Source organism: Mauremys mutica, chromosome 2, assembly GCF_020497125.1.
Source record: "Mauremys mutica isolate MM-2020 ecotype Southern chromosome 2, ASM2049712v1, whole genome shotgun sequence".
Taxonomy (NCBI): Eukaryota; Metazoa; Chordata; order Testudines; family Geoemydidae; genus Mauremys; species Mauremys mutica.
In genome coordinates, this window is record NC_059073.1 from 147,984,303 (window position 1) to 148,004,945 (window position 20,643).

At 45.9% G+C, this 20,643-nt stretch overlaps 1 protein-coding gene across 5 annotated transcripts in view; it reads left to right on the plus strand.

The window, feature by feature from the left end:
- Nucleotides 1-3,606: 3,606 nt before the first annotated feature.
- The window catches only part of OGDH (oxoglutarate dehydrogenase), a 94,458-nt gene continuing 77,421 nt past the window's right edge, over nucleotides 3,607-20,643 (plus strand). For 3 of the 5 annotated variants that reach the window (XM_045002873.1, XM_045002878.1, XM_045002877.1), the window contains exon 1: nucleotides 12,377-12,625. In XM_045002873.1, the coding sequence (XP_044858808.1) occupies nucleotides 12,404-12,625 (222 nt within the window). In that variant the 5' untranslated portion in view covers nucleotides 12,377-12,403. Of the gene's footprint in view, nucleotides 3,711-4,470; nucleotides 4,488-12,376; nucleotides 12,626-20,643 lie in introns of those variants that run through there. The other 2 variants (XM_045002875.1, XM_045002876.1) reach the window with 2 other exon arrangements.

Here is a 20,643-nt window from a genome sequence, read left to right on the forward strand (position 1 = left end):
CCCCAGATTGGCAGCTGAGGTGAGTGGAGCTGGTGGCTGGTAGGGCTGAGCAGGCCCAGAAGCCTGGGCCCTGGAACTCCAACTGGAAGCAAGGTGAGTGGGGCTGCAGCAGGGACCCCGGCTGGCAAGGGGCCAGCAGCCGGAACCCCAGAGCAGCAGCGGGCTGAGCAGGTCAGCACACCCAGCTCTGAGGTTTCAGGGGTGGGCTGAGCATCTCCACCAGCCCCACTCTGGGGTTTCGGCCACTGGTTCCTGCCAGCTGGGGTCTCAGACTGCTGCCAGCCTGGGGTTCCTTCCCCCAGGCCAGCAGCGGGTACTGGGTGGGGCTGTGGCGGGGGGGACCCTGGCTGGCAAGGGGCCAGCAGTGGGAACCTCAGAGCAGCGGCCGGCTGAGCAGATTATCCTGCCGCCGCTCTGGGGTTTCCACCACCGGCTCCTGCCAGCTGGGGTCTCAGCCTGCTGCCAGCCTTGGGTTCCTTCCCCCAGGCCAGCAGCGGGTGCTGAGTGGGACCCTGGCTGGCAAGGGGCCAGCAGCGGGAACCCCAGAGCGGCGGCAGGCTGAGCAGCTCAGTCCGCCCCGCGTGCCATCAAAAATCGGCTTGCATGCCACCTTTGGCACGCGTGCCGTAGGTTGCCAACCCCTGTGCTAACCCTTTTGTTCTGTTTAAGACAATCCTCTGACCAGGGGGGCTGGAACAATTTGTACAGTGGGGGTGCTGAAAGCCACTGAACCAAACTGTAAACCCTGTATATGATGGAAACCTCTTTGAGTCAGAGGGTGAGGCAGCACTCCCAGTTCCATCATCTATGCTTCTGACCTGGCTCCACCACCCACACCATGTCCCAAACCGGCATCAGACGCCCCAGCCTGGTTGGCAGCGTGATATGGGGATGCCATATTTGAGGAAGGGGCCTGGGAGTTGGGAACCTGAGTGTTGGAGACAGGAGCACTTCTTAAGCTGTTTTCAGTTAAGCCTGCAGCTTTTTGGGGATGTTGTTCAGACTTGGGCCTGTGTTTGTAGCAGGCTAGCATGTCTGGCTCAAACCAGGCAGGGCACTGAAGTCTCAAGCTGCCAGGGAAAACGGGCTCAGAGGTAGTCTCAGCACATCAGGTGGCAGTTCCCAAGGGGGTTTCTGTGACCCAACCTATCACAGCAGGTACATTTGGAATCAGTTGGTTAATAAAAAGCCAGCTGTGTTAGTAAATGTTTCTCTTTCCTGGGAATGGCACATTGAACACATGGAGTTTCAGGCAGCCATTTAAGATATCCTGCAAATTGGGCCCCTTGTATCTATCTCCCCCATTAGCGCAATTCTGCCTGCCCCAGGCAGATACTTTGGAGAGCACTTCCCTGGTACCTTTCCAGGGCCACAGGGTCATTGAAACTGACTTGAACGAAGAGTTCGAAAAAGGGTGCGTGTGTGAGGGCAAGGTTTGTCTCAGGGGTGGGTTTTGCAGCTGGGTGACTGGGTCCTCTTCCTTGTTTCTCCTCTCCTCACCCTTTCGGCTGATCAGCAGCAATCTGGTTAACATGCATAGGAGGAGACAATACCAAGCTCCTTGGGGAGTCACACTCTTCCGTGGCATTATCTGTCTTCGGACACTACTAAGCTTTATGTTCTCACAATGGCTTCTGGGTCTACACACGTCCCAATCAACTCTGAGCCCTGCTCTCTACCAGGTGACATCCAGATGGCAAACTGCATCTGCAAGGTGTACTCTGCCCATCAGTTCCGCTCCCCTGGGACTTACTCTACCTCGGAGGTGGTCATTTCCGCACCTAGCTACATACATGAAGTGACAACTAATATGAGGGGGAGCTCGTTTGGGCTCCCTTTGTGCACCCCTGCCCCCTGATTTCTCCTGGCCAGAGAAGACACTTATTGGAGGGTTTAATGGCAGAGGGACGGATTAGCCCATCTACTCAACAGGCTCTCTGAAGAGAAAGACCAACAGCTGGTCTGGAGCTGGCAAGGGCCCTGCACCTCCTGGAGGCCTTCTTGTGATTTTAGCTGCTGATATTGCTGACTGGGGCAATGCCCTAGCATAGACATGCTGGATTAGCGCATATCTAGCACATTGGGGTAGCTACTCCAGTGCCCAGCACCGGGTGGTGTAGGCAGGGGCAGGAGAGCCCGTGCAGAAAAGGTTCATTTTGTTGGAAGCAAGGAGACCTTTTTCCCGTAATGCCCTGCACACAAGGAATTGCATAAATGACAGACCCTTTCCCTTGTCTCTGGCCTGCACTGTTTGCAGGCACAGTAGCTGCTCTAACCCCAGTTTATCTTCACGGGTCAGTGCAGCTTAAACTAAAGTGCGTTCAATCTTCCCCTGAAAAGAACTTATGTTTCTGTACTAGTCTGCAGGCAGCATCCCTGGCACAAATTTAAATAGGGCCTGGCTCGAAGCCTCCTTCTCAGCTCATAAACTTGTTAATTAGCCCTTAGTTCTATACTGATAAACAATAACAGTCAAGCACATGCCAAACAGTAACGAAGCCTGGGCAGCCTGGTGGCATGGGTAATAATTACCCTCTCCATTTTACAGCTGCACGGAGAGAAGGGACTTGTCTGAGCTACACAGCCAGTCAGACATAGAGCCCTGGTTCAGTGCTCTAAACACTAGGCAACATGCTCCCTCCCACTCAAGAACAAAATTCAGGCGCTCCAGTTCCCAGTCCCAGGTCAGCTCATGCTGACAAGGTGCTGGCAACTGTGAGTGCTTTTATCACAGGTTGTAAAGCCCTGCAATCGACATAAGCAAACTTCAAGGTGACCTCCGCATTTGTTCAGGGCAGCACTGGCATCATCCCTGAGGGTTGGCAGGTGCTTTGGATCTCCCCAGCGAGGCTGTGAGGGTGCCCCCTGCAGAACCTGGTTCAGACATACAGGCAGCAGTGCAGGGAGCTGGCACGGCCAGCCAAAGAGCCTTCCTGAAGTGGGTGAATGGACACAGGCAAAACTGTCCCAATCCTCTGTGCCTAAAATCATCACTCAGGCTTAACTGATGCCTCCACCCCATGCCCTCCAGTGACTGGCACCCATCTCCCACCAACTACACCCCACCAGTGCCTGGCACCTCCTCCCACCTATGCCTCCCCCGTGTCCTGTACCCACCGCATCACCCCCTACCCTGCCCCATGTTCTGCACCCACCCCCACCTAATCCTGCATCTACCCCCCATCACCAACCCCCTCCAGTGCCCCACCCCATCTCCCCCACTGCCTATTCCCCCCCATGTCCTGTACCCAGCCCCCCATCTACCTCACCCTTCAGTGTCCTGCACCCACCCCACGCCCTAGTCCTGCCTCTGTCTCCCAACACCTACCACCCCCATTGCCCCCCATCCGCCTCCCCCACTGCACACTGCCCCCCAGTGCCCATGCTCCAGCCCCCACCAACCACACGCCCACCACTGCCTGGCGCCCCCTCCCGCCTGCCCCTAGCGCCAGGGTCCTGCCCCCTCCCCCTGTGCTCGCCCCGCCCCGCCCTTGGTCACGTGCCGGCGAGACGGGGCCGCACACACGGGCGGGGAGCCCCGCGCACCCCCACCGAGCGGGTCAAGGGCGAATCCCCGACACGTGACCCGGGAGTAGGTGGGGCAGCGCGGTGACGCAGCACGCAGGGGGCGGGGCGGCGGTAGTTGGCGCGCAGAGCGGCGGCCGCTGTCAGAGCAGAGCCGCGCGCGGGCGGGACGGACGCGCCAGCAGGTACCGCGTGGCCGGGGGGGGGAGGCGGCGCTGTCCGGTCCGCGGGATCCGGTCCGCGGGGAGCAGGGCGCCGCCTCGCGCCCCTGCGCCCGGAGTGTCCTTGGCGCCGCCGCCCGGGCGCCTCAGCCGAGGGGAGGGTGAGGTCACGGGGAGTGATGGCGGCAGCGGCCAGTAAGGAGGCGGCGCGCTGCCGTCGCCGCGGTGATAGGTCGGGCTGTCGGGGGGAGGGTGTGCGCTGAGGCGGGGCCGCTCGCTGATTGGATGGCGGGGGGCGGGGCCGCCCGCGCGAGCGGGCGAGACCCTAGCCCCGCAGACGGCAGGAGCGCGCGGCCCCACGTGGAGGGAGCCGGGGCTGGGGGGTCCCCCCTCCCCTCCCCTCCCTCCCCTGCGGGGCCTGGCCCCTGCGCCCGGGGGCGGGAGCCGGCAGCGTCACCCGTCTCGCGCAGGCGGGGAAACTGAGGCACAGAGCGGGCCAGGGGCCGGGCTAGGGCCAGAGCCCGAGCGCCCGGCCGGCTCTCCCCGGCCCCATCGGGGCTTGGCGCTGAGCACAGCGCGGTCCCCCCCCCCCCCGGGGCGCTGTGGCTCGGGTTCCTCAGAGGCAGGCGCGGGACCGGTTCCTGGGGAGGCGGTGTTCTCCCCCCTCCCCCCAATAATGCTGCGGCTCAGTGGTGGAGCGCCCGTAGCTCTCCCCTCCCCGGGAGTCTTTGTGCCTGGAGGTGGGAGAGGCCCGTTCCCTTAGCGGTCAGGTGATGGCAAGAACCGTTTCCATGACATCAGGTACCTCCTATCCAGAGGCCAATTTAAAAGTTCTTCTGTGGTCAGTACCGTGGTGAGAAGCCCAGAGTCCTTTTGCTTCTCACCCCTTGGGGGTGGGTGCCAGCCTGCTCCCTCGAGCCTTTCCCAAGGAGCATACTTGTGGGTACCCTACTCGCCTTCATGTTGACCTATGGTTGGTGGATTTTGCCTTGTTAGAAGGTACCTAGCACACTTGCCTAGGCTATGACCTCCATTCCCCCTTTTGCATGACTTAAACTCTTTCATGTAAATGTCAACCTCTGGGGAATGTCTCATGCTTTTCTGCCTGGTACCTCCCAGCAGGAATTGGAAACATTGTTAGAGCAAAAAGGAAGCTGTTGGTCCAGGCCCAACCCTTCTGGGCATTAACTATTGCGTGAGTCAGCGCTTGTCTTCATGTGCAGCTGCTCTGTTGTCTCACTGCACATGAAGATGCTACTGCGCCGGTGGAGAAGCGGCGTAATTAATCCATCTCCGTGAAAGGTAGCTGTGTTGGTGGGAGAAACTCTAACGTTTACATAGCGCTGTGTACACTGGGGCTTAGGTCAGTATAATTGCGTTGCTCAGTGGTGTGGTTTTTTACATCCCTAAGCGACGTAATTATACCAGTATATATGTCTGTAGAATAGACTTAGCCTCAATCATAGTCACAGTCTTCAGTGAATGCTGTTAAATGTCCCTTCATGCCCACTTGGCCTGTTTGAAAAAGGGAATTCTAATAGTGAAATTCAGCAGGTTTAATTGGCTCAAGTCAGGGAAATGTAGGGTTGGTATGAAAAGCATTCTTACTGCTTGAATTACTGCTCTTCACTGCTTGATGTCATGATTGTTTCGATTTAAAAATCGGATAGGGAGTTGAATGTAAGAAACTCATTATACACAGAAGGTATGTCGTCACTTCAGTTAATGCAGATCTGGGAACCCAGATTGGCCAAGATTGGGTGTGAGCATCCACCCTGAGAAGCCACACTCAAGTCATACTGGTGAGCTGCATCTACTCTGATGCTTCAGTAACCTGGGTTAAGGGGTAGGATTTATGGTAGCGTATCCCATGGTTCTTAGCACTGCACTAAGCTGCAGTGCTCTATGATGTGAACCTCCGGCCAGGTAGCAGCATGCTGGGATGAGAATGACATCACTCTATTCAAGTGCTTGTAGCAATGTAGTGGGCTGTGTGGAATGGGTTTAAGTGCCAAACTGGTGTATATAAGCGCTGAGTGCTGGTGCAGAAGGAAGGAGTGGGTAGAAGGATAGGAAAATACACCCCTGAGGGATGGTACTGGAGGACTGTCAGCACTTGAGTTAAATAACTTGGGTTACAGCTAGATCCATACTATCAAATGAACAGGTTACAGTCTGAATTAAAGCAGAACCAGGGTTCTGACCTGTACCCTCAGCCAGATAAGGTAGTGCAGGCCCAAAGAACTTCCAAACCTGGGTCAAAAGTTTTTGCATGTGAGTAGTAGGTGGGCTTGGACTAAAACCCATGTGAGAGCCTGTGTTAACTTTGTAGTGAAGACATATCCAAAGACAAACTCTCAGAAATGTCTTGCACAAAGAGGTTGAAATATGCTGACAGTGGGGAGGAGTGCAAGTACCAGTTTTATACACAGAATAGAATATGCTTGCTTTGCCTTTTAATAAAGTTGAAAAGTTTTCTTCTCATACTGATAAATTCATTCTTGGTTTAAATCCTGTTGACTTCAGGGGAGTTATTCCTCGGATGAATGTGCACCGTTCACTTTTTATAATAAGATATAATCACTGAGCTGTTTAGTATTAAGGGCGAAAAGCTATGACCTGCATAGATTCCTATAGGATAAATGTGATCAGGAACCTCATTTAGACAGAATGACCTGCGGAAAACCCTTCAGTATTTTGAAGGGAAGTGATCAAGATTTTTTGGGGCCATTTTTACCTTGTCATTTACCTTGTTATTAGTCCTAGTTGTAAGAGCTAATTGTCAAGAATCTTTCTCTTCTCAGTAGGCACTACTGAATAGCTTAAGGTTAAACAAACTGATAGCATGTGTTCTGTAGTTTGTTTAGAAACTACTGTCCCATCACGTCTGGATCAGTTTGTTTAGTGGGGTTGCACTGAATGTGTGTGTCAGGGTTTTAGTTATTGGGAACATGACTGGACTGACTTTCTTAGTGCATCCTCTTTTTCTTTTCTTTTTTTAAACTCCAAATGAATTTTCAGCCCTAGCTGAGTGGAGGGAGAACTCACTCCATTTCCTCTATGTTTTGATAGTACTATACTTAGTTGTCATAGCTCCTGACTGAACAGTTATAAGGACTTATCTTGTTCGAGGTGACCTTGGATAAGTACATACCATCTTTAAAAATAAAATTACTCTACAGCAGTAGTTAATGCTAAACATACTCAGACATGCTAGGCCCCATTCAACAAAAAAGTGCAAACTAATAGTTTTTACCAATTTAAAAAAAATACAACCATCATTTGGTCACCTAGTAAGGAACCTGTGTTTTAAAACTAGTAACTACACTTAGCAGTCTCAAAACATTTAACGAATGTTAGCAAAACTCAGACACTTCAAGATTTTTTTTTCCTGTTACTCTGATGCTTATATACATTGGGTTCATTGCACTTACTTAGCAGCCTGATTTTCCTCTAATCAGACATTAATTCTATCTTAATCCTCTGTTTGTTTGGCTTGGTTCTGGTTTAAGCAAAAACAATTACTAAGTATCTGTCTTCAGTGGCATCTTTCATTGACGCTTCTGGGTGCTTTGAGGCCAAATTAGTAGCTTAATCTATCTTGTTTAATAGTATACCCTTGCATAGTTTGAATACTAGGTTTATTATGAATATTCTCATTCATTGATCTTTCAGTGAAAACACTAAAAACGGAATTGGGGAATTTGTGAGTTCAAATCCAGCTTTAACACTAAAGCCTTGTCCACACAGAAAGTTGTACATGTGATAACGTTGTACATTTTAATACTGTTTTAGTTAAACTGGTGCAGCTTTGTGTCTAAATTCTTATCAGTTTATCTTGTATCAGTAAACGTACAGGCACAAGCTAAACTGACATATCTCATTTTAAACTAAAATGAGGCCCCACAGACTGACGTTCTAATGATGTAACTAAACTGATTCAAGAAGATTGAAGAAGTGAGCTGTAGCTCACGAAAGCTTATGCTGAAATAAATTTGTTAGTCTCTAAGGTGCCACATGTACTCAAGTTAAACCTGTGCAGCTTCTGTATATAGACAAACTCAAGCGCTCTATTTGGAGTTGCACCAATGGATACCTCAGTTCTTAGGAGCCTAATAAGGGCTTAGGAACACAGAGTTGTTCCTGAATAACTCCACGTGTAGACACTGTTATTTTGGAACAAGAGTGCCCTGTCCCTATTTAAAAGTGGGTTAAGCTTATCAGGAGCAAGGCACTTTTTTGTTCAAAAATAAGTCTGTCTACACTTGGAGTTATTAAGAATAGCTATTGTGTGTTTCTGCCTCCTTCACGGAGAGTCTCAGAACCCCCATCAATCGAAGATATGAAATCAACAAAGTTGTGTCTCAAAAGGCTGCGTTTTTGTTTTATTCTGTTTGAAGCAAAACTATTGGGAATCTGGCAAGAGAGTTGGCGAGCTGTTGGCATACGAATAAGCAAAAGGCTAACAGAAATAAGATCGCTGCTGTTTGCGATAGTAGAAATAAATTATATAGAGTCATATATTAATAAACAATTTCAACAATTTTATTCAAAACTATAGCCAAAGGGGGAATCAGTAAAGATGCCCTAGTTGCCTTTTTTTTTTTTTTTTTTTTTAGTGGATTGTCTCTGTCACAGTTCTGACTCTCAGAAAGAACTTTCTGATGCTCCTCTGGAAACTGCAGTAATTACTCAGGCTATGAAGGAAATGAAGGTTGGAAAGACTCCTGGAGCAGATGGATTCTCAACTGAATTTTACAAAAGTTCTCTGAAACTTTAACACCTAGATTATTGAATATGTTCAGTAAGGCCAAGAATGAGCAAACTCTCACCTACTCTAACAGAAGCTCGTGCATCCGACAAAGTGGGTATTCACCCACAAAAGCTCATGTTCCAAAACATCTGTTAGTCTATAAGGTGCCACAGGACTCTTTATTGCTCTAACAGAAGCTGTTGTTTCAGTTATTCCTAAACCTAGGAAAGAACTTGCACTATGTAGTAATTACAGGCCAGTTTCTTTAATCAATTGTGACGTTATGATTTTAGCCAAAGCTTTTGCTATGCAATTGTACAAAGGTCTCTCACGTAAGACAAGCTTGTCACGTTAGACAAGTTCTAATTGGAATGCTTAGACCTGACTTTCAGAGATGTTGAGCTCTCACAGCAGTGATTGAAAACTGTCCGTACTCAACATCTTTGAAAGTCAGATCCAAAATGTCTTAGGTTGGGCACCTAAATTGAAGGCTACTCTATGAAAACTTGGTCCATAAGCCTCTCAGCATGAGTAATTACCATGAGGTAAAATCCAAGTGAAGACAAGGCAGTTTGTAGTTTTTCATACGAGTTAGCAAGCCAACTTAAAGGCTGTGTTTTCACTGCCAAAAGGGGTGTGGGGAAGTGGGTTAGAGTGAGTTATCTTGCTGTAAGATGCCACTCCTTTCTGGCAGAGAAGACATAGCCATAGACTGGGAAGGAGCTTAGGGTTTATACTGATGTGCTGAGTCGTGAAAAACTGCAGCCTACCTTATCTTCATGAGGATTTTACCACCCGTTAGCTAACTCAAATTAAGAACATACCTTTTTTCCTAGTGAAAATACAGCATAGGGTTGTGGCCTTTCAAGTTCTTGGTCCCTGTTCTGAGACCTCTAACAAAGGAACCTGTTGCAAGGAGCCTTTGATGTGAACACCTGCCTCCTAGGAGCAGAACTGAGGCCCTAACTCATTTCACAGGTGTCATTTCCTAATGTGACCAACTGTTCTGTATCCTGTCACAAGTTTCCTGAGGCATTCAGTTCTATGACCTGTGTTCTTTGTCTTCATGAGCTCCCTTTTTAATAGTGCTGTGATGGGTGCATAGGAAGAAAGGTACTATACTTTTCAACTAGCGCTCGATTGAATTTGGGCCGAAAGCACTATCATTGCTGAGTGAGCAATGCAGCAAAATTGTACTTGGGGAAAAAAAAGTGCTGTTCCAGTTAACCAGTTTAACTCTCAGCCCGTGCCTGCAAAATAGGAATGGGGATAATGGAAAATGTTTCTAAGCTGCGTTCCTGTAACTGAAGTTGTTTTCTTGTGGCTTTGGCTATGATGAAGAGCTGTGCACTGTTTGAGTACATCATCACATTAGATTGGAAATGAGAAAATGTGACATTGAGCACAAAAATCCAGCTGCCAGACAAACCCTGCCAATGCTCAGCTAGGGGTAGATTTGTTTTGATGTCCATTTAATGGGCACTCAGTGAACAAACTTGTTAGGTTTTTTTATGTGAATGTTTTGTAAACCAAAGGCTTAACTACAATCTCCTCCCCATCTTCCTCCAAACATTTTCTCAAACTTGCAAGCCAGTATACTAATTCTGTGGAAGTAATTTCCAGCTCCTGTGTCACTGTCCTAGGAAGGTCACTAAGGGCTGGTCTACACTATGGCAGGGATCAGCGCTCTGAGATTGATCCACTGGCGGTCGATTTAGCGTGTCTAGTAAAGACCCGCCAAATTGACTGCAGATTGCTCTCCAGTCGCTCCCTGTACTCTACCCCCGACGAGAAGAGTAAGGTAAGTCAACGGGAGATTTTCTCCCATCGACCCCCTGGGTGTAACTTGACCTAAGGTACGTCGACTAACATAGCTGGAGTTGGATAGCATAGGTCGACTTGCTGTGGTAGTGTAGACATAGCCTGAGTGGTCACTGCCTTTCCTCTCCTTTTTTAAAAAAACCAAACTGCTTGGTATTCTATGGCCTAATGATGGCTGCTCTGCTAACAGAATGATCGTGAAATATTCAGTTGTTTTATCTGTGCAACTAGATGCCGTCATAACTTTTGCACGGTCGTTCTTTTTTAAAGGGGAGTGAGTGTTTATCTCAAGCACTTGATTTGAAATGTTAACAGGAATAGCTGGTGAGGTGAGCAAAGGTGTAAGGGCCAGATTTTCAAATGTGTTCCACTCCCATTAAAAAAATTTCCTTTTTTTTAAATGGGAAAAGGCAACTGTAAAAGGAATTGGCAGAAGGACCAGAAATTATTTGAAACTTTTTTTAAATTGACTTGATAATTACAGTACTTTCTCAGCTGAATTAATATTCTTTAGGCATAAAATAACTTTAGGAGTCCGGCTAACTAAGGCTAAGTCTTTACTGCAAAAAAAACCTGCATTTTTTTTTTTAAATGTGGAAATCGCTGTCTTGATGTAAAATCCTAGTGGAGAAAAGGCGCAGGTAGTTTTTACATCAAGGTGGCTACTTTTGGTCAACCCTATAATCTCTCCTCTCCACCTGGAGTTTATCTCCATGTAGCTACACAGAAACAAGAAATATTTTTATCTTGTCTCCACTAAGATTTTGCTTTGGGATGTTAAAATGGAATCTTTTATTTTTTTTTTCAGTGAAGACATAACCTCTGAATTCCAGTCCTCCACTCTCAAAAAGTGGAAATATGAGTTTACAGTTCTCTCTCAGCATTCTTAGTTGGACAGCAAATCCATTAAGACTTTGTCCTTTTATACTTCTCACATGTAACTCTTTTAATTTTGCACAATAATAGCTGATAATTTTTACTCTGAAGCTTTAAGGACCTCTTTCTAGTGCAAGTAGGGAACAATGGAGCACATGCTGTGAAATGCTGTGCAGGCACTGTGCTGCAAGGAAGGGCTGCTTTTACCCTGTTTCAGAAGTGTGGGAATGTGCAATATGGACACTAGTAAGGGCAAAAAGGTGAAGAGAACTGCAGGGAGGTGGGAATGGGAATACTGTTCAGCAGTCTTAACAGCATGAAATAACCACTTTGCTACCACTGCTTCCCATTAGTTATAATTACATTCTCTGTTGGGGTACCTGCTCCTGTCAATAAATCCCTTTTTTCCCCACCATCCCCTTTGCTTATAATCATCCTTATCTCTTCTCTAACCTTGCTTCTGATGGTCTTAGTCAGGAACATAGTGATCAGCTTTCTCTGATCAAATTTACAGCCACGCTTTCCCTCCTCCATTCCTGTGCCCCGACAAGTATAAATGATGAGATCTTTCTCCTTTTGTCAGCTGTCATCAGAAAAAATAGAACATCTTTTCACAATGTAGTAGTACTAGATAAATGTGAAACTTGCAAGTTAAGATATTAAAATCAGTTGCACATGATGTAAACTGAAAACAAAATAGGGAAGAAAAATGTTGATGCTAGGTTTGGTTGACAAATGTTGATGTTTGGCTCAAAGCCATAAGTGATAACTACCTCCCCCCCCCCCCCCAAAAAAAAAATCTGTTCCATTTCCTGCTTAAATTCCCTTCCCTTAATGACTGGCTGCGACTGGCTGGCGTGGTAACCCAAAGGGATACTAGTCCATATCTTAAATTAGTGGTTATGCAATGCTAATACCTGTATTAAACTATTGGTTTCAAATAACCAAATTAGAAATCAGATTATGTAGGGAAGGCAGTGTGGCCTCATTCATGGAGCATTGTACTAGGACATGGGAGACCTGTTAGTGGCTCTGCTACTGGTCTGCTGGGTGACCTCTCTGTGCCTCCATTTCCCCATCTGTAAAATGGAGATTGAGACTGATCTTTGAGAAGGGCTTTGAGATCTATGGATGAAAAATGCTAAATAACAGCAGCGTGGTTATTAGGTTGATTTCTTTTTGTATACTGTGCATTGTTCTGCTGTAATGTCTAAAATGCTTCTTATTCCTATACCAACAGGAGCTTGTGAGCGGCTACAGGACAAAAATGTTTCACTTAAGGACTTGTGCTGCTAAATTGAGGCCATTGACGGCCTCACAGACTGTTAAGACAATTTCTCAACACAAGCCAGCAGCACCACGGACGTTTCAACAAATCAGGAGCTACAGTGCACCTGTTGCTGCTGAGCCATTTTTGAGTGGGACTAGTTCGAACTATGTGGAGGAAATGTACTATGCTTGGCTGGAAAATCCCAAAAGTGTACATAAGGTAAGGAGGAGCAACTGCCCCAAGATATTGTTGCTTCATCTCCTCTGTGTGTATATGTGTGAGAGAGAGCGCCAAATGGCATGTTCAGGTAAGTGCAAATGTCGAGAGGGAATTTGGCATGAAGAGCCTGTGAATCATGAATCATCAGTTCCACATCTGCTTTTGCGAAAAGAATCAACAGCATTTAGCTGAGCAGTAGCGAAACAATCTGATTCTTCTTTGTTCTGGATTGAATCCAACAAGCCCCAAGCATTCTGTCAATACTGGATATTCCACTTCAGGACTCAAACGTGGATACGAAGAGGAGGAGTTGCCTTTCTTGGGAATCCCTCCTTTTGCTGAGCTGCTGCTTTTCCTTTGTGATGAAATGTTGGGAGAAAAGGGAGGAGGGAATTGAGTTCAAATTCTGATCTTTGTCCATTCTGCTATTAATGTGTAATACAGATTGTGCTCGACGCTGCTGTATTTGCTCTGTGTAAGTACACTGACTCTGCTTTAGAGTTGTTCTTATAACACCATTTCGATGGCAGAAACGTGGCTATAAAATTCAGCCGGCCACTACAACTTGGTGGTGGGACTGGTTCAAATCCCCCATTGTGGTGAGCAGTGATCTTTCTACCAGCCATTTCTTAACTTTCCCTCAAGCAACTCACTTAAGAAGATAACTGTTACAAGGTTTAAAGGTGCAGAACTGTAGTGGGCATTAGTTTACCCAGGGTTAGTATCGGGGAGCATACCACCTCGAAATCTGTCACTAACATACACTTAGCTTTGGGCTAATGGCCATCAGAGTACAATCAAACTTTGGCCACGCTCCTGTGGTAAATTACTATACACTGAAACTTGTAGCCCTATTAGGCCATATTCAACCATATATAAATGTGTGCAACTCTATTTGACATAAGTGTCACTTAAATCCCTCTTCAGCAGGGCTGAATTTGGACTGCAGAATGTTGTCAGTTGGATGGTAATTGCCAGGAGCCATTACCAAGGGAAGTATCCCTGGGAAGTCTGAGGAATAACTGTGAGAAGCTAATAATAGACATGGAACTAAGGCTGCTGTTGCTGTACACTGTGTAGTCTTACAGTTATAAAATGTGAAATAAAAAACACTGCCACTAGGAAGGAATGGTTGGTGGGGCTAGGAGGTAATCGTCAGCCTCATGTCTAAGGGAAGTCTGCTTTGCCTTCTCATCTCTGGCGAAGCTTTGGAGAGGCTGTTAACTGAGACCTAGAAGTGGGTGTAGAGAACTGGAGTTCTGAAAGCCTACTGCATGTCCCTCTTATTCTGTCACGTGCAGAGAGATTTCTCTTCTGACTAATTCAGATCTTCCAGTACCATGGGAATTTATAAAGATTGCCTTGTGAGATCTACATGTCCCTTGAGATACAAAGCAACAGAACAGTATTTCAGTTCCTATTCAGTGAACTGTAATGAACACCAGAACAAACATCCCACAAACCAGAACTCACTCATTTATTCTCCTTTATTCTGCCCTCAACAGACATGCAGGTCAATATTAAATACCTGTGAAATTTCAGTAGTGCTCTCATACAGCTAGAATACACAGCCCTATCTATCTCAGGGATGATACTTGGCCAAAAGGTTTTCTGATGGGAGGAAAGCCAAATTTTGGTCTCCCTCTGAAATAAACAAGTTTTTTTTAAAAACATTGGGTGTTTTTCCTAGAACTGTGGGGGTGGGGCACCAAAATACAGACCTGCTCCCAGTCAAGGCTTTCTGTGTTTAATCATTGACTCAGAGAGCACTTAACTCTGAAAGAACAAAACTGCATATTTTTGGATTATGTGCCATTTGGCACAGCAGTAATTTAAGAAGAAAGTTGTGTATTTTTATGCAGATTTTCTGTTATGTGGAATAATTTATTTTAAAAGGTGGTATATAGAACTTCTAAACTGCTGCACATGCATCTTAGTCTTATAATCTAATTTATAGTAAAGTGAGTAGGTGTCATAACACTCATCCTCTTGATACATGTAACTACACCTCTTACAGGGCCCCACAACAGACTTCTTTAAAAGGTGATTGTTTTGCCAGTCCACAGATCCTACTTAACACGTCCTTCAAGGGATGTTCAAGGCAAAACACTGACCTGGTAATAAACTGAGAGCAATCTGTTGCAGGTGTCCTGTGAGTAACTTCAGGGCATGTTGGGCTTTTCAAAAATCCCACCCCACCCCCCACTTTTTTTTTTTTCTTTTTCTTACTAAGGCAGGCTGCATGCTGGCTATGACCCTAAAATAAGAGGATTACGTTTTTCTTTATATAGACACATTGATAGATCTTAAGGCCAGATGAGACCATTAGATCTCCTCCTGCACACTATATGCCATGGAATTTCATCGCAATTTCTTGTGACTAGGCCTCAGTGTAAGCCTGAACGCTATCCAAGGTGTATAGTTCTTGTTAGCATGAGCAAAAACCCTTAACACTGAGAAATGCAGGTATCTGGCACTAGATACTTCTTGGAAAATGTTTCTGGACTGTATTTGTAAAGTGTAAGAATATTTAATACTCTCTGAATTTCTAACGCTTGTCCTTTGTTTGATGTTTCACATGCTGCAGGAGCAGAAGGCTTCTAAAATCAGCAGCTGACTTTAAAAACAAACAAAAAACCCAGCCCTCTTAGAGCTTTGTAAGCTGCCAGCAGCTGAAATGTACACAAGTTCTTGCTCTCTTGTCATCTTGTTCCAGGAGCAAGCCTTGTGTGCAAGGTTAGGGCTTTCGGGCAGTAATTAAAAACCCGGTGCCTCTTTTCTACAGATACAACAGTTGAGCCACAAATGGTAGAAAACTGGAAGTCAGCAGCTGAATTGTGCCTGCTGTTAGCTATAGAGATAGAGGTCAGGTCAGCTGAAATAACCTTTATATCCTGCTTTTCTAACCAACTTCATATTTATGTAATTCCCTCTGGCCCCTGTTTCCATGGCAAGGCTGCTGGTACTGGCAAGCAGCCATACCTAAGAGAGAACTTGCTTGTACAGGGGTCGGCAACCTTTCAGAAGTGGTGTGCCGAGTCTTCATTTATTCACTCTAATTTAAGGTTTTGTGCGCCAGTAATATATTTTAATGTTTTTTAGAAGGCCTCTTTCTATAAGTCTATAATACATAACTAAACTATTGTTGTACATAAAGTAAATAAGGTTTTTAAAATGTTTAAGAAACTTCGTTTAAAATTAAATTAAAATGCAGAGTCCCCCGGACTGATGGCCAGGACCTGGGCAGTGTGAGTGCCACTGAAAATCAGCTCGCGTGCCGCAGGCTGCCTACCCCTGTGCTTGTAGATGTCAGCTGCCAACTCTTTAATATAATCTCCATATTGACACTCCAAAGCCAACTATGGATTTTAGGAGCCTTTTGGTAACACAAATCTGTGGTCCTCAAATCAGAGAAATTGATCAAGATGTTATTTGGATGGGCAAACTGGTTACATAGCTGCACGGCTTGGTTAACCATGCGATTAAAATCTTCGCTAGGCAGCCAGGCAGCTGTTTTTTATAGTAATTGCCTTCTAAGGGACTGGAGGGATGAGTACAAGAGTTGGGAGTCTGCAGTCCTAGGTTCTAGTCCCAGCACTGCAACTGATTTGCAGTGTGGTGTTGGACAAATCACTTTTCCCTCTGTGACAGGTTTCAGTGGTAGCCGTATTAGTCTGTTTCAGCAAAAAAAGAGTCCTTGTGCACCTTAGAGACTAACAAATTTATTTGGGCATAAGCTTTCGTGGGCTAGAACCCACTTCATCAGACGTATGAAGTAAAAAATACAGGAGCAGGTATAAATACATGAAAGGATGGGAGTGCTTTACCAAGTGTGAGGTCAGTCCAATGAGATTAATTCAATTGACAGCAGGATACCAAGGGAGGAAAAATAACTTTTGAAGTGGTAAGAGAGGCCTATTACAGACACTTGACAAGAAGGTGTGAGTAACAGTAGGGATAAATTAGTATTGGGGAAATTAAGTTTAGGTTTTGTAATGACCCAACCACTCCCAGTTTTTATTCAGGCCTAATCTGGTGGTATCTAGTTGGCAAATTAATTCCAGTTCTGCAGCTTCATGCTGGAGTCTGTTTTTGTTGTTGAAGAATTGCCTCTTTGAGGTCTGTTACTGAGTGACCAGAGAGATTGAAGTGTTCTCCTACTGGTTTTTGAATGTTATGATTTCTGATGTCAGATTTGTGTCCATTTATTCTTTTGCGTAGAGACTGCCTGCTCTGGGACACCATCATAGGACCTAACCACATCAGCCACACCATCCACGGCTCGTTCACCTGCACATCTACCAATGTGATATATGCCAGCAATGCCCCTCTGCCATGTACATTGGCCAAACTGGACAGTCTCTTCCAGTTCTGGCACTAACAATCATAACGCAACACCATCAATGTCATGCTGGTGGCTATTTAGTTGAGGGCCAGATGGCCATAAATCTAAGCTGCCATTTATCAGTGGCTTAGAAGTCCCTCCCTCATCAACATCCCTAAATAGCCTCTTAAAATAAAAATATACTAACACGCACAAAGTAACCTTAGTCCAGCCCCAAGTGCTGCTAGACTGGTGGGGGTAATGTATACTGTCAGCAGTATCTTAATCGGACCAAAAAGAACAGGATGTGAAATTTTCTCTTATGGGTCTGTTAACCATCACATTCTTGCCTGCCCTGTATGTGACCGTAATATCACTTTCTGTTTCCGTACCTTTCCTGTGCAGCGTTAGCTTAAGTAAACACTTTACAGGATGGGATTTTTCACTAGCTTTCTTACACTCGCCTTCCAAACATCTTGTTTTTCTGCTCTCTTCCTCTGATCTCGTTCTCACAAGTCTGACAGCAAGCTTCCTTTTGACTCTAGCAACAAGGAGTTAGCTCCCTTGTTTGGTTTTCACTGCGTGCTGACACACCCAGTTATTGCAGTAATTAGTGTAGTGCATTTATTGTTCCACCCTAGTACAGATTGTTCTACTAGCTTCTCCAGGAGCAAACAGGGCACTGATCCCTGTGTGCACTTGAGTGCACTAGTGTTATGCCTGTCCATGGTGAATTTGTTCAGTAGGGTCACAGCTTGATGTCGTAGAATCTTGGCAGGGAGGGGGGAACTATGGTTGAGGGAGCTCCAGACCTGTCCCCACAGGAACAATGGACAGCAGTGAAGCCTCTCCAGAGGCATTAGCATTGCTCAGAGTGGGTGTTTTACCTTACTGAAAACAAGCCTGCGCTCTTTTCTTAGTACTTTTGTTGTATATCGCTTTAAGCAGCCTAATGGATAGACCAAGGCACTGGGACTCAGAAGGGTATGGGGACTGGATTCAACTCCTTGCTCTGCCCCAGCTGCCTATATAACCTTGGGCAAGTTATGTCCCCTCTGCCTCAGTTTCTCCACGTGTAAAACAGTGAAAGCACTCTGAGATCTCCTAATGAAAACGGGTAAGCTAGGTCACCATTTAAGTAGAGGCTGCCATCTCAAGTAAGCAGCACCAGACCGGAAACAGAGGTTTCAGACTAGTCAATGTACCACTCCCTCCTGCTCTCCATATTATCTTTCTGCTTCTCAAGTGGCTGTGATAGTGGAACTAATGTCTGAGGCTTTATTGCACTCTGCACTTGGATAACTGTCTTCAATGCCTGCTGATTTTAGTGGGCACAGTTTTTGACACATCATTTCCAAGTTAGTGTCGTTCTCTTGTGTCCTTTCACAGAATTTCCCCCAGGAGTTATAACTTGTGAAAACGGGTCCACAAAATGTACTCTAGTCATTTTCTTGACTAAAGTTAATGCTGATTAGTTTGATTTTTTTATTTCCCCCATACATACAATCGCTCAAACTCTAACCCCTGAGTCATCTTATAATTCATTTAACCCACAAACTTGAAACTAACCTTTGTGGGGAGAGTTGAAGCCAGTGTAAGTGTTGGGATCTTCTGAGGCCTTTTCTAAATGGCTTTTGCACTGGAGTGTCAGGATTGTGTCTCTCTCACATGCACAGGCACACTCTATCCCCAATACAGTTAAAGCAGTTCATCCCCAAATGTGGAACCAGATATACTCATACAGCTTATTCTCTTTCCTATATGATGACAACTATACTAGTATAAGCGTCCTGATACCAGTAGAAGTGCATCCATATTGTGCAGGTTATATACTGGTATAGTTAAAGCAGTACAGTTTTCTAGTATAGAGAAGGCTTTCATGCTAGTGAGTGATCTGAACCTCCTCTCCTTCTGTTTCTTTGAAAAGATGGTTTATCCAGCTGTGCGGCGACTGCTAACATAGTCCTGGGGTATTGGTTTAATACTTATTCCCCAGAGGCATGCTCCTCTGCAACATTGTGGGTTTCCTTAGTGAACTCCCATCAAAGTCCTGAGCTGGGTTGACCCTGAATAGCTTCACATTAAACAAAACCACAACTGCAGTGTAACTAATTCTTCACATGTAAACTGAAGCAAACCTGTGACATGGTCACACATGCCACTGTAGAAAGAGTCCTGCAAGTCTTGTATAAATCCTGTTGCATATGTGTTCAAAAGGTGCATCTCGAATGCAGTGATCTGGTAATGCTCCAGTGCCTCCCTCATGCTCCCAGAGCAAACTTGTTTCACTTAACCTTGTTTTCAGTGACCAGGCAAAAACTGTGTGTATCTATATCTAACACATTGACTAGAATCTGCGACAGCCTTGCACTGTACTGTTTAACTTCTTAAGCCTAAAAAGGTCAAACTAGTACAATTTAAGTGCAAATCTAACCTTGACACCACACTGTGTAAGCCTTGTTATCTCCCTGCTCTGCTCTTATTCATGTCCCGTACCCCTTGTCATTTTTCCCTGTTATGTCTAATGTAGACCTAGTTTGTGGAGTTACCATGAGCTCCAAGTGAGGGGTGGCACAGAGACCAGGCCAGGAACTGTACTGTAACTTGAAATCCTTGGTCAAGGGAGAGGTAAGCTGTGCCAGTCCTATACCTAGTTCTGTTTACTTCCATCCCCCTTTCGAGCTGACTCAGCTGCGCTGGCTGGTGTGTTGCAGTGAGCAAAGCAGTGCTCCCCACCCACTCTCTACCCACAGCCCAGCCATGTGAGCAATCTGCATAGGGCAGGGAGGAGGTGTTTTTATGCACCTTACTCCTGTCCATGGGTATGGAGAGAGCTAGGGTACTTAGAAGGTCTTCAGTCTTTTTAGCTGCCTATAGCTTCAGTCTTGACACTGTTAGTAACAAACATTTGTTTCTCCATCTAGGGTTCAGTTATGTAATCTTTATTGCTGTAAAGGCTGCAGGATTGGTCCCCTAATGTATAGTGTGATGTAAGAGGCCTGGTGGTGCCTTGCTTGAACTGTTAGTAAGGTTACACTAATACTTTTCAGGCAGGAGGTGGAGGGATTGGCTAGTGCTAGCTGCAGCAAACTACAACTCTTCCTGTATATATTGCTATTAGTTATAGCTGGGATACACCTGTTCTGAGCCTTGATTAATAAGTTTCACTTTCACACGGCCACATTGAAATGAAGTATCAGCTTGATCCTATGTTTCCGTCAATCCAGTCCTGTTCATGAGTAGGGCAAGCTCCATGTGAGAGAACTACACTGATGTGAGATGACCAAATCTGTGGACTCATCCTTGGGTATAACTGAAGTTGCCTGGCATATTATCATGCAGTGTATCCCTAGGGCCACTTGGAACTATTGACTATGGCACAGCAAGATGATAGTCACTGAGTCGTGTAAAACCATGTGGGGTATTAAATAAATATTTCCTTGCAATAGGATCTCTGAGTCTGCAGAAAGATGAAAGGAAAACAAAAGCTAGGTGGTTCTTTTCAGGTTAACGTACAAATGGCATGCAAAGAAGTAAGGCTCTGACTGCTTAGTTTGGAGCCAGCTGGTGCAGCATCATTGGGCAGAGAAGGCTGGCAGGCTCCCTGACTTTTGAGGAGAGGGCTGGAGAGTTCTGTGTGAGTGCTCTGTATAATCCATTACGACTCAGCAGAGATTGGTGGAGGTGGGAGATG